We start from the raw sequence: 12,585 nt of genomic DNA, 5'->3' as shown, positions 1-12,585 counted from the left end.
TTCAAAACTTGAAGCTCATGGCATCCAGTCCCATCAAACAGATGGGTGAAAACGGAAACAGTGACAGACTTTATTTTCTTGGGCTCCAAAATCACAGCGGATGGTGACAGCAGCCATGAAATTAAAAGACCTGTGCTCCTTGGAAGAAAATATATGACAAACCTAGACAATACATTAAAAAACAGAGACATCACTTTGCCCACAAAGGTCCCTGAACAGTCAAGGGTATGTTCTTCCCAGTGATCATACACAGTTGTGAGAGCCGGACCCTAAAGAAGGCAGAGCGCCAAAGAATTGATGCCTTCCAATTGTGGTGGTAGATAAGACTCTTCAGAGTCCCTTGGAGAGCAAGGAGATCAAACCAGTCAATCTTAAAGGAAATCAACCCTGAATACTCAGTGGAAGGACTGATGCTGAAGCTGAAGCCCCAAGATTTTGGCCATCTTATGCAAACAGCTGACTTATTGGAAAACACCCTGATGGTGGGAAAGACTGAGGGCAGTAAGCCAGGGCAGAGGGCGAGATGGTTTGATGGCATCACCAACGCAATGAACGTGAACTTGGGCAAACTTAAGGAGACACTGAGGGACAGGGAGGCCTGGCGTGCAGCAGTCCATGGGGGTCTCAAAGAGTCGGACACCACTGGGCAACTTCACATTTTCTTCTTGGTCATAATCACCCAGAGAAGGCAATGGCAACCCACTCCAGTACTCTTGCCTGGACAGTCCCACGGACGGAGGGGCCTGGTAGGCTGCAGTCCATGGGGTCGCTAAGAGTCACGACTGAGCGACTTCACTTTCACTTTTCACTTTCGTGCACTGGAGAAGCAAGTGGCAACCCACTCCAGTGTTCTTGCCTGGAGAATCCCAGGGATGGGGGAGCCTGGTGGGCTGCCATCTATGGGGTCGCACAGAGTTGGACACGACTGAAGCGACTTAGCAGCAGCGGCAGCATAATCACCACTTGAAATGATCTTAATCAAGAATCCAAAAGACTCAATCACGTTAAGTGATGACATCTCCTGCTGTGTTTTCACACGGATCTGTAAGCACTGTTCCGCGTTTCCCTCCAATCAAAAAAATTTCTTTAGTTGAATTACTAAAGAAAGGTCCTAGCACTGTTTCTTGTTCTTTTTAAACTGTGTTAATACAAAAGCACCCGAGGTCCGAGAGGCGAGAGGCGAGGTCCGAGAGGCGGTCACAGAGCCACGCCATCAGGAGGCGGAAAAGCGGCTCCGCTCCCTCCCACGCAGCGATCTGCCTGGCCCGCTCCCCGCCGGCACAGCCCTCAGCTCGACTTCCGCGACCGGGGACACTACCCACGGCCCGGGGTCTCTTCCCGCCTTCTTGCCCGCCCCGCCCACCCGCCATTCACCTGACATTCTCCCGGCTTCCTCTAGGGGGCACGCCTCTGACGCCGCCGCGGACGTCCTGAGCGCCGACAGCACCGTCTCTGGGGGCAAGTCAACCAGTTTCTCCCACACAGACTCCGTGTAGAAGTCCACCGTATGTGCATTCGAAATGGGCAGGGCTTCTCTCAGGAACCGCAGCAGCTTCTGCAACTTGGCATGTAACGTGGACAGGTCCTGGGTCACCGGGAGCTGGCCGGAAGCCGCCATGACGCCCCACCCTCCCGGACTGTAGGTGGCGCAAACGTAGCCTCGAGGCAAGGGCTCGTTGGGAAGCAGGAAAGGCCGGATAAATAGAACTCAGATGTGGATTTTTTTTGGGTGGGCGATGGATTGCTTCTGCCTGATGACGTATTTTGACTGAGTCCGTTGTGTTTTTCCTGCGCCTTGGTTGGTGTGCCATGGCGCCCGTTTGGCCGGCAGCAAGAGGGCGGACAGGGGGGTTGGGTACGCGTGGAAGAGTTTCACCGGTTGAATTCAGAAATAAGAATGTGAAACGGAAAACGTGGCGACCTAATCATCTGCAAGCCTTCGCGGGGAGCGTTCGCGAAGGTACGTATGTAAGAAGGCAGCCTTTTACAAGTCCTCGGTCCTAGGAAATCTTCGGATACGCCATCCTCCCAAGCTGGGAAGGATTTAGGAACCAGACCCAGCCCTACTTGGAGCCAGGAAATCTGTTCTTAAATTCGCTGAAGCTGTGGGGTTTTCAGAGCCCTGGATGAGAAGGCGAGGAAGTGTTGCTCACTCTAAATCTTTAAACATTTTCCTCGACTTACGCTCATTTTTTAAATATCAGAACTCTTTCCTTTACGTTTTCCCCATGAAACCTGCATGTATTACAGTAAAGACTAGAAGGCAAGCTAGAAATTTACCGATTCTCACCCTTACTAATTAAAAATATCACAGAACCGTCTATTTTTGCCTTACTATATTTACTTGCTTTAGTATTTTTCGTTTTATCTTGCCGTCATTAAGTACTCTTAAATCCCATATGGACTACTAAATCTTAAATAAGTACAGTTTTCTGATCATTGCTGTTGAGAAAGTCAAACACCACCATCTAACCTGGTTAATGTTGAATTACTTGTAAAAAATCGGTCATAGAAGTAGTTTCTCTAAGGTAAAATAATAGATGTGAAGTGAAATGAAAGTCGCTCAGTCATGTCTGACTCTGCTACCCCATGGACTGTAGCCTGCCAGGCTCCTCTGTCCGTGGAATTCTCCAGGCCAGAATACTGGAGTCGGTTGTTCAGTCACTCAGTCGTGTCTGACTTTTTGCGACCTCATGGTCGCATGGGAAGCATGCCAGGCTTCCCTGTCCTTCACCGTCTCCCCGAGCTTGCTCAAACTTGGTGATGCCATCCTGCCATCTTGTCATCTGTCGTCCCCTTTTTAATCTTTCCCAGCATCAGGGTCTTTTCTATGAGAGCTTCAGCTTCAGCGTCAGTCCTTCACATGAATATTCAGAGTTCTGTTCTTTTAGGATTGACTGGTTTCACATCCTTGCAATCCAGAGGATGCTGAAGAGTCTTCTTCAACACCACACATGTTCAAAATCATCAGTTCTTCAACCGCAGCCTTCTTTATGGTCCAACTCTCAACATCCCTACATGACTACTGGAAAAACGATAGCTTTCACTAGACGGACCTGTGTCCGCAAAGTAATGTCTCTGCTTTTTAATATGCTGTCTAGGTTTGTCATAATTTTCTTCCAAGGAATAAGCATCTTTTAATTCCTGTTTAATTGTATGGCTGCAGTCACTATCTGCAGTGATTTTGGAGCCGAAGAAAATAAAGTCTGTCACTGTTTTCCATTGTTTCCCCATCTATTTGCCATGAAGTGATGGGACTGGATGCCATGATCTTAGTTTTTTGAATGTTGAATCTTAAGCCAGCTTTTTCACTCTCCTCTTTTTGCTTCATCAAGAGGCTCTTTAGTTCCTCTTTGCTTTTTGCCCTAAGGGCGATGTCAAATGCGTATCTGAGATTATTGATATTTCTCCCTGCAGTTTTGATTCCAGCTTGTGCTTCCTCTGGCGCAGCATTTCATGTGATGTACTCTGCATATAAGTTAAATAAGCAGAGTGACGATGTACATCCTTGACGTACTTCTTTCCCAGTTTGGAAACAGTCCATTGTTCCATGTCCAGTTCTAACTGGTGCTTCTTGACCTGCATACAGGTTTCTCAGGAGGCAGGTAAGGTGGTCTGGTATTCCCATCTTTTGAAGAATTTTCCAGTTGTGATCCACACAGTCAAAGGCTTTAGCGTTGTCCATGAAGCAGAAGTAGATGCTTTTCTGGAATTATCTTGCTTCTTCTCTGATCCAGTTGATGTTGGCAATTTGATTTCTGGTTCCTCTGCCTTTTCTGAGTCCAACTTGAACATCTGGAAGTTCTCGGTTCAGATACTGTTGAATAGAAGTAAGGGCTTTTTTCCCCCCTTAGGTATTTATTGAAGACCTAGATTAAGTGTTTAGGTGAATTAATGAATCTGTTTAATTTATGAGTACAATAAATTGGAATTGTGCAACACTCTAGTTGTTTTTCCTTCTTTGAGACTTTCCTTCTTTGCTTCTCAGTTGAGTTCTTCCCAACTTCTGTTAGCTTAGTCTTTTTGCAAAGGACCAAGGTACTATTTATTCCAGTAGCTTCAACTTCTTTTCTTGAAATAACATTTTAAAACAAAACATAGTGAAATCTAGCATCTGAACATGATGGTGTAAAAAGTTTTCTGTTTTAAATTAACAACTACATTTTTCATGCAGTGTTTTCTGAGAAAGTAATTCAAGACTGATGTATTCTTCAACAGGACAAGGCTTTGCATTTCGAAGAAAACTCAAGATTCAGCAAACTTATAAGAAATTACTCCGGAGGGAAAAGAAGTCTCAAACCCCAAGTGAATCCCCCTTCACAGATTGGTATCCTGATCATCTGAAACATCTTTATTTAGCTGAAGAGGAAAGACTCAAGAAGCAGCTTAGAAAAGCTGACCAGCCTCTGTCAGAACAAGAAGTTGATCAGCCTTTGCCAGAAGACCAAGGTAGCAGTGACCAGGCTTTGTCTGAAGAACGCTGTAGCATTGAGCAGCCTCAGCCAGCAGAACCGTGTAGCATAAGAATAAAGTATGTAGTACAGTCTTTTGAAATTCTTTATTGTGGATGTAAGTAGCATTTTATGAAAGAGATTATAGAACAGTTTCTATAGTAATGGGAGTTTGCCTTAGGGCATTTCAGAAATCGCAAGTGATTATGTGAAAATATTTTCATGGAGACTTTCGTGATAGCTTAAATGACTGAGTTATGTTAGGTAAGTTTAATAAACAAAGTAATAGAATGGAATTAAGAGATCTGGGTTGTAGATTTAAGCCTCTCAAGTACATTTATTTGGACCATGCTTAATGCTTGCTATTTATGTTTTTAAAAATCTAACTTTTGAGAGGTATTATAGTGTAGTGCATCATGGACTCTGGAGTGGCTTTAATATGTTGGTGCCCAATGTCCTCTTCTTTAAAATGGTATTAATAATAGTAAGTATGTGATTTACAGCTACCATGTTGCACACCCCAGGATGGATTATTTATAGACTATAGTATCCCTGACCTATCTCATGATGTTGTGGTGATTAAATGACTTCATTTATATATGGTCCTTTAAAAGGCATGTGATACATGGGAAAGTGGTATATGACTGTTAACTGCTACTGCTGCTACTACTACTATTATTAATATGGATCCCCCCAGCCCCGAGAACATATACTTGATTGCAATTAAAAAACAAATGAAATGGAATAGAGACAAGGTGGTCAGAGAACTTTGAGATTAAAGTTCGTGTACACCCATAAAGTCCTTCATAACATCCTTCAATTTAATGCCTTTGCAGCCTGTCATTTCTACCATACTTATGCTGGTTTACTTCTTTAAACATTTTAGGACCTTTCAGAACTTTCTGTATTTTCCCTGGTTAAACTATTTCTCCAAGACTCTATATTTATCACCTTCTATATCTTGAAAAATATAACAAAAAATTTAACATGTTTTTTGGGTGTCTTACTAGCAAGATTTAACGTCTTTCTTTCAACATCTCTCCCCCTGCCTCAAGTTGCATTAATGAGATTTGACTATATAAGTACTATATTTGATGTAATTTTGACATAATTTTGGTTATATTATTTTTAATGCTTATGATTTGTTTTCATTTATCTTGCAAAGCTCCAGTAATATTCCAAAGAAAAATAAAAAGAAAACGTCAAATCAAAAAGCACAGGAAGAATATGAGCAGATACAAGCGAAGCGTGCTGCTAAGAAACAAGTAAGATCTATTTTAAAATATTTAGATTCATTTTTCTTTATCCTAAGTGTATATGTAAGCTTTTCTTTATATGGGGCCCATAGTATGCCCATCTGTAAGTATTTAGTGGGTAAATGAATAATCTGAGAGGAGCTGGAGAATTTCAACATTCCACTTCCTCCATTGTTTATATTACCCTTGAAGGTGATAGTAATAGTCATTTTTTAACAATTGCCTCAAAAGATTATACATAATAAAATTTGAAAACTACTAAAAAATATAGATTTTTATAAATTTACATCAAAGCAAGTAGAAGTCAGAGGGAGGTATTAGAATAAAATAATATTTTAAAGAGTTTTCTTGCTCATTAAAAACCCTACTAGATTAACTTAGCAGTAAGTTACTGTTCTTTGTTATCATTCATAAACCCACAGTTATAATAGCTTTTTTAAATGAGTAGAACAAAATCATGTGCAGCTTCAGCAAAATTGTTTATCTGTGTTTCATTCGTATTTCTTAGATTAAAGCTCTATTAATGTATCACATTAAAAAGGTTTAGCACATCAGTCAAAAAGACCCCAAAGTTGGTGCTGATATATAATTTCTTGTATGTGTTAGTTTTACAGATTGTATAATTAAGAAATCTGGAAGTTTAACATGTAAAATTTATTTGATTATTTTTAAACTGATGGCAGACTAGAGTGAAATAGGAATATTTCTCCATGGAAAAACTAAACCTCTGTTTCATAGAATGTTACAGTATACTTTCCTTTTTAAACCAACCTTCTGATACTGCCACCTTTGTAAATAGTATATTAGATGAAATAAGAGCCATTATACTGTAAAACATACAACATTTTAAAAAATTCTGTTATATATTAAAATATAGTATATTGATGTATATAATTATGTAATGTATGTGAAAGCACTTTGTTAATTATGTCATACAAATGTAAGGGTGTGTCATGTGGAAGCTATATGTGTTACAGGAGAAGTTCAAAAACAGTGCACTTATTGTATTATTTCAGAAACTTTTCACTTTTATATATGAGAATAGTATTTTAAGTAGTATTTTTCAGATCTATATAACTTTGAATGATTTTTCTGTAAGCGCAAATGAATTTAAGTCTTGATCTTAGCAAATCAGATGAACCTGATAATTCTTAAATAATCAAAATCATAATATCTAGCACAATATTTTACGTGTATACAGTGTACAGTCAGTAAGTACTTCTTGAATTTAAATACTTGAATTAAATCTGTCAGATGGCAAATTTAAAAGAATACCAGATATTCTAGAAATGATTTCAGTGTTAGAGGGACTAGATAACCTGTAAAGTCACTTCTGACTCTTCAGTGGATCTAATTAAATGATGAAATTATTAAATATGCCTTCTGTCTTTGTGCTTTGATTTTATTCATATGCAAAATTAAAATTGTTAAATGATTTTGCATTATGCTATGCTATAGCACATATGATAGTTTAAAGGCAAAGAGAGTACACTACTGCGCTTACTAGTAGCATTTCACATTTTGAAAAATACAGGACAGACCTTGAAGTGTTTGCATGGTGATAGCTATTTCAACAGAATTGTGACCAATATCTACTGTTTGTCACTAATGAAAATTACATATGTTAATAATTTCAGGAATTTGAGAGGAGAAAACAAGAGAGAGAAGAAGCTCAAAGGCTCTACAAAAAGAAGAAAATGGAAGTGTTCAAAATACTGAGCAAAAAGACTAAAAAGGGCCAACCAAACTTGAATTTACAAATGGAGTATCTTCTAAAAAAAATACAAGAAAATAATTAAGTCAGACGTTGTTGCCTGACTAATCAACCATTAAAATATATGCTTGCTATTGAGTTCTTTTGTATATGGAGTGTCCCTCCTAACATATAACTAAATTTGTCAACATAAACTGAATGGCTAAGCTATATTAAATAAGATATCCAAATATTTTTGTTTTTCTAAAAGAAAATTTTCTATATATGCTCTACATTATATATGATTTGATTTTTATTTATTTACCACTGAAGGAAGGTTGCCCTTAAGAACTGAAAGAACCTGCTATTTGCGTGACAAGTTCAAGCATGTGATAATTTTGTACCGTATGAAATTCAAATGAAATAAAGTGTTTTGAAAGTAAGGGAGCAAAGCTTTCAACAGATCATTTCAATAAGTGTTTAAGTTTAGCAGTGAACTGTTATAGTTTTAAAATTCTATAATTATGGAATCCTGAAGGAGGCAGAGACTCCCCTTGAACTTTTTAAATTTATCTTCAGTACATTTTATAGGGGGAGGATCCTATACACTTTATGTATATGTATATCCTGTGCTGCTGCTAAGTCGCTTCAGTCGCGTCCGACTCTGTGCGACCCCATAGACGGCAGCCCACCAGGCTCCCCCGTCCCTGGGACTCTCCAGGCAAGAACACTGGAGTGGGTTGCCATTTCCTTCTCCAGTGCATGAAAGTGAAAAGTGAAAGTGAAGTCACTCTGTCGTGCCCGACTCTTAGCAACCCCATGGACTGCAGCCTACCAGGCTCCTCTGTCCATGGGATTTTTCCAGGCAAGAGTACTGGAGTGGGGTGCCATTGCCTTCTCCAATGTATATCCTATACACGACATTATATCCTATATACTGTTATAGTGTGGTCTTCATAAAGCACAGTTTGATAATTTATAATCATTCCCTTAAGTGGAAGTAATGGATTGCCCCAAAAAGTTTCTTTGCGCTTTTGTATAACTTACAGAAAAACCAGAACAAACCTTTTTGCCAACTCACTGCATAGTGTAGAATTTTTTGAAGGGTGATGGCAACCTCGCAGTGTCAGAGCAGGTCTTAGGTTTTCCAGATCCTATGGGACCGTATCATGTAAGAAAATTGTTACGGGACCTACCAGTGTTGTGTCTGTTGGTACCTTTGTGAACCAAGGGAAAGTACTGCAGTGCTGCTGCTCCTGTTTCCTTGAAATCACTGCAAAATCAGATAGGCTGGGTTATCAACATTATAAGCAAAAGAACCGCAATAATCGTAAAACATTGCATTGTAAATGCTATCCTTTATAAGTGGTAACAGGTGCACCGCAATGTTGCTTTAAGGTTTTGGTAGCTCTGATGATTCTACATTTAAAGGTGCAATAGAAGACGCTGAAGAAACATGACTTACTAAAGAGGAATTCTTTATTACAGAGAAGAACATTGCTTAATAATTTGCAGTACATTATATTATATGGGCTTTCCTGGTGGCTCAGATGGTAAATTACAGGAGACCTGGGTTTGAGGAGACTGCAGTGCAGGAGACCAGATTTTCATCCCTGGGTCGGGAAGATCCCCTGGAGAAGGGAATGGGCTATCCACTCCAGTATTCTTGCCAGGAGAGTTCCATGGACAGAGGAGCCTGGCAAGTTACAGTCCATGGGGTTGCAAATAGACACGACTGAGTGACTTTTTCATGTATATATTGCATTTAAAATGAACAACTCAGCCTAAATTTGGCTACATTGGTAAAAACAGTAGACTGTGAAGCAGTGTAAAATAGTTAACTGCTTAATACTGATTTTACATGTGTTTTACTTCTAGATGTCAGGACAAAACATTACAGATCTGGTCTTTTTGCAAGATGAGTAAAAATTAGTGAAGTTCATTTTAACTTTTTGTTCACTACCTGCTATATATGCAAGTTCCTCTGAGGAACAGAGATGGCAGTAAGTGCCAAATAACATCATAGAACGAGAAGCAATCAGTGGCCATTGGGTTCAAGACAAAAGATGCAGACTTGACTGCACCGGAGATGTACCCGCAGAGCTTCTTAAGATGCACATTCAAGAGCCCTATCCCAAGACGAGTAGCCTTGAGGGGCTCCATAATAGATGCTCTAACAAGCAACCTGGTGGTTGCTGTGGTTCATCCTCTAAGCCCTAGACCAGGGTCTTGGTCTTTGAGAGATGGTTCATCTGGTTACAGAGATCAGAAGTTTCACAAATGAGATGGCCTGTGTGAAAAGCCTTCAGGATTGCGAAGAGAATTATGGGTGAAGACAGCATGAAGAAAATTACAAAGGGAAGAAAACTTGGGATATATTTAAAAGCTTAAAGTCTTAAAAATAGTTATGATGTATATTATTACTGATGGGGTTAACACTTCTATCCATGACTGATGTGTCCTTCCACATGAAGGGGGCGCCCATACCTAACACACATGGCCTCCTTACTGATCTTACTGTACTTCCAGGGAGGGAGGTATGACTTACGTATATGATCACTTTGGGAGAGGACCTGGCCTGCCTGCCCTTCCCTGTGGTTCAGGCAGTAAAGAATCTGCCAGCAGTGCAGGGGGTGTGGGCTCAATCCCTGGGTTGGAAAGATCCCCTGGAGAAGGGAATAGCTACCCACAGCAGCATTCTTGCCTGCAGAATTTTCATGGACTGAGAAGCCTGGTGGGCTACAGTCCCTGAGGTTGCAAAGAGCTGGACAAGACTGAGTGAAGAACACTTTCACTGGCCTGCCTACGGGGAGTTTGTACCCTTAATTACTATTTTTACACTGAAAACAGTAAAGAACAGGCTATGTCGATAAAGGAGAGAATGGGGTTGGAGGCAGAGCAGGGAAGAGGCCAGTGCTTGGGGGAATGTAATATCTGGAACTCCAGTTCGTGCTGCATGGGTCAGTACCTTAAGGAATAAAGCAGGAATGAAATGTGAGGGAACATGATACATAAGTGGAGAAGCTTTGGGTGGCCAGACCATGTGCTTTCAGACTTCAGTATGTAAGGAGTTTTGATCTTGGTAGTTTACAGAGGCTTATATGGAACCATTAATTTGATGTTTTTATAAATGTGTAGTAGGCTTCTTACTGCTATGTCCACTTAAAACTGATGGTTTCTGCAGAGGCAGAGTGTGATAATAGGGCCTTAAGCAAAAAAGTGCAGGCCTCAACAGAGGAGCAGGGAGGGGAGGGGAGTGATGGAGACACACAGGCTTCACTGAAGCACAAGATGTGGCCGTGGGGCTTGCCCAAATGCTGACCTGGATGGCCTCCGCTGATGCCCGCGAAGACGGGATCTATCGAGCTACTCTGGCTGTGCTGTCATTAACAAAGCCACTGGCATGTGCAGGCAGCCTCAGGATGCAAGCTGCAGCAGTCTGACCTTGAACTATATTTAAATTCACGGGTGAGCATCAGGGGCCTCATCAGAGGCTGAAGAGCTACCAGAATGCAACTTTCATCTGAGGCAAGAATTTGATGACAGAAAAAATCCAGATGTGCTAAACATTGATGTTTGTATCAGTATTTGCTGCTTTTAAACTTTCACTAAGGCAGAGAACTTGCACACAGTACAGAGCTCTCGGGAAGTTCCTGGTTTAAATTGTTCATGCCAGTCATAAAACTCAGTATGAAAGAGCAAGATCTGAATATATTTGATTATACTAGATGTGATCAGGACCTCAAGAGACCTGGTGACTGGCACTGCTCCACGGCAAATCTCTACTTTGCAAGACAGCATCAGTGTTTGAAATGCCAGAATGAAGATACAGTGTGCCATGCTAAATGCATGGTGATAAATCTAGCTTCTTGATGCAAAGTTTCTTCTGGTTTAGTTGACGAGTGCAGGGCATGGGCCCCTGACAGTTGGCATAAACTGGCTGGTATTCTGATGAGACTAAAGCCACCCCAGTTATCCTCCTTCTATGTACCAATGATTTTCTACAATGGAGTTTCTGCTATAAACTGACAATTACAACTACTTGGTTCTGAGAACATAATTTTGTCCATGATAACCACAATGAATTTGGTGAGCATAAAGCAAGTGTTACGACTACGTTGGATGTTCTATTAAATCTTTGGACCTTTTAAAAATTGAGACATACCACAGACTTGATGCTGAACTAATTTAACCTTTGAGGTGCCAAATGAGAAAGGAAATGCCAAGGAAAACACACAGGCTGCCATGGCTGTAGGAATCCGTCTAGGCATTAACTTTTCTGGCTGTGAATGAACAAAATAAAACTGGGAGGGATTTTAATTTTGTTGGATTTTTACCTTATAAAGGCAAGAGAAATGGATCTGGGGGTTTAAATTTTTTTGCCTTTGGATGTTTAATTTGAAAGGTAATTTAATATATAGACTTTATTTTCTCCCTAGGAGTTTGAAAGGGAAAATATTTATACTAAAACATGGGAAACATCAGCATTTTACTGTAAGTTTAATATTGGGCTCTCTTTAAGTGTTTGGATAATTGCCATTGAGAACACTTGATTGAGTCACCCATGGAGCTGAGAGCTTTACATCAGAAATGCACACTTCATGGGCTTAGTGACCCTAGGTTTACAAACATATATTGAGGTATAATCGATGGAATACATTTAAAATGTATTATTTGGTAAGTTTGGGCACATGTATACACTCAAGAAGCCATCACCGTAATCACAAATCCATCACTGTTATCTCCAAAATTTTCCTCATGCCCCTTTTTCATCAATTCTACCAGGGGCTCCCCAAAGAGGTCCCTGGCAGGCACTGATCTGCTGTTCTGTGTTAGTCCAACTCTTTGCAGCCCCAAAGACTGTAGCCCATCAGGCTCCTTTTGTCCATGGAATTCTCCAAGCAAGAATACTAGAGTGGATTGCCTTTTCTTCTCCAGAGGACCTCCCTGACCCAGGGATAGAACCTGGGTCTCCTGCATTGGGAGACAGATTATAAACAGTCTGATCCACCAGGGTTACTATATATAATTCAGTTCAGTTCAGTTCAGTTGCTCAGTTGTGTCTGACTCTTTGCGACCCCATGAATTGCAGCACACCAGGCCTCCCTGTCCATCACCAACTCCCGGAGTTCACTCAGACTCACGTCCATCAAGTCAGAGATGCCATCCAGCCATCTCATCCTCT

At 40.7% G+C, this 12,585-nt stretch overlaps 2 protein-coding genes across 6 annotated transcripts in view; one reads left to right on the top strand and one right to left on the bottom strand.

Moving 5' to 3' along the window:
• Window positions 1-1,639, bottom strand: part of METTL25 (methyltransferase like 25) — a 111,941-nt gene extending 110,302 nt beyond the window's left edge. For all 5 annotated transcript variants that reach the window (XR_824532.1, XM_010832024.1, XM_010832023.1 and 2 more), the window contains exon 1: window positions 1,375-1,639. Coding sequence is in view for 4 of the 5 variants with exons in the window: in XM_010832024.1 (XP_010830326.1) it covers window positions 1,375-1,618 (244 nt within the window). In the remaining variant the exon portion in view is untranslated. The remainder of the gene's footprint in view (window positions 1-1,374) is intronic.
• CCDC59 (coiled-coil domain containing 59) lies at window positions 1,375-7,847 on the top strand. Its single transcript, XM_010832027.1, has 4 exons — window positions 1,375-1,960; window positions 4,219-4,531; window positions 5,617-5,716; window positions 7,345-7,847. Exons 1-4 carry the CDS (start codon window positions 1,810-1,812, stop codon window positions 7,504-7,506), a joined length of 726 nt encoding a protein of 241 aa, XP_010830329.1. The 5' UTR covers window positions 1,375-1,809; the 3' UTR covers window positions 7,507-7,847.
• Window positions 7,848-12,585: the final 4,738 nt, after the last annotated feature.

Source organism: Bison bison, unplaced genomic scaffold (assembly GCF_000754665.1).
Source record: "Bison bison bison isolate TAMUID 2011002044 unplaced genomic scaffold, Bison_UMD1.0 scf7180017864535, whole genome shotgun sequence".
In the NCBI taxonomy this organism is placed as follows: domain Eukaryota; kingdom Metazoa; phylum Chordata; class Mammalia; order Artiodactyla; family Bovidae; genus Bison; species Bison bison.
The sequence above is the reverse complement of the archived record's forward strand: the minus strand, read 5'-3'. Positions and strand labels throughout refer to the sequence as shown.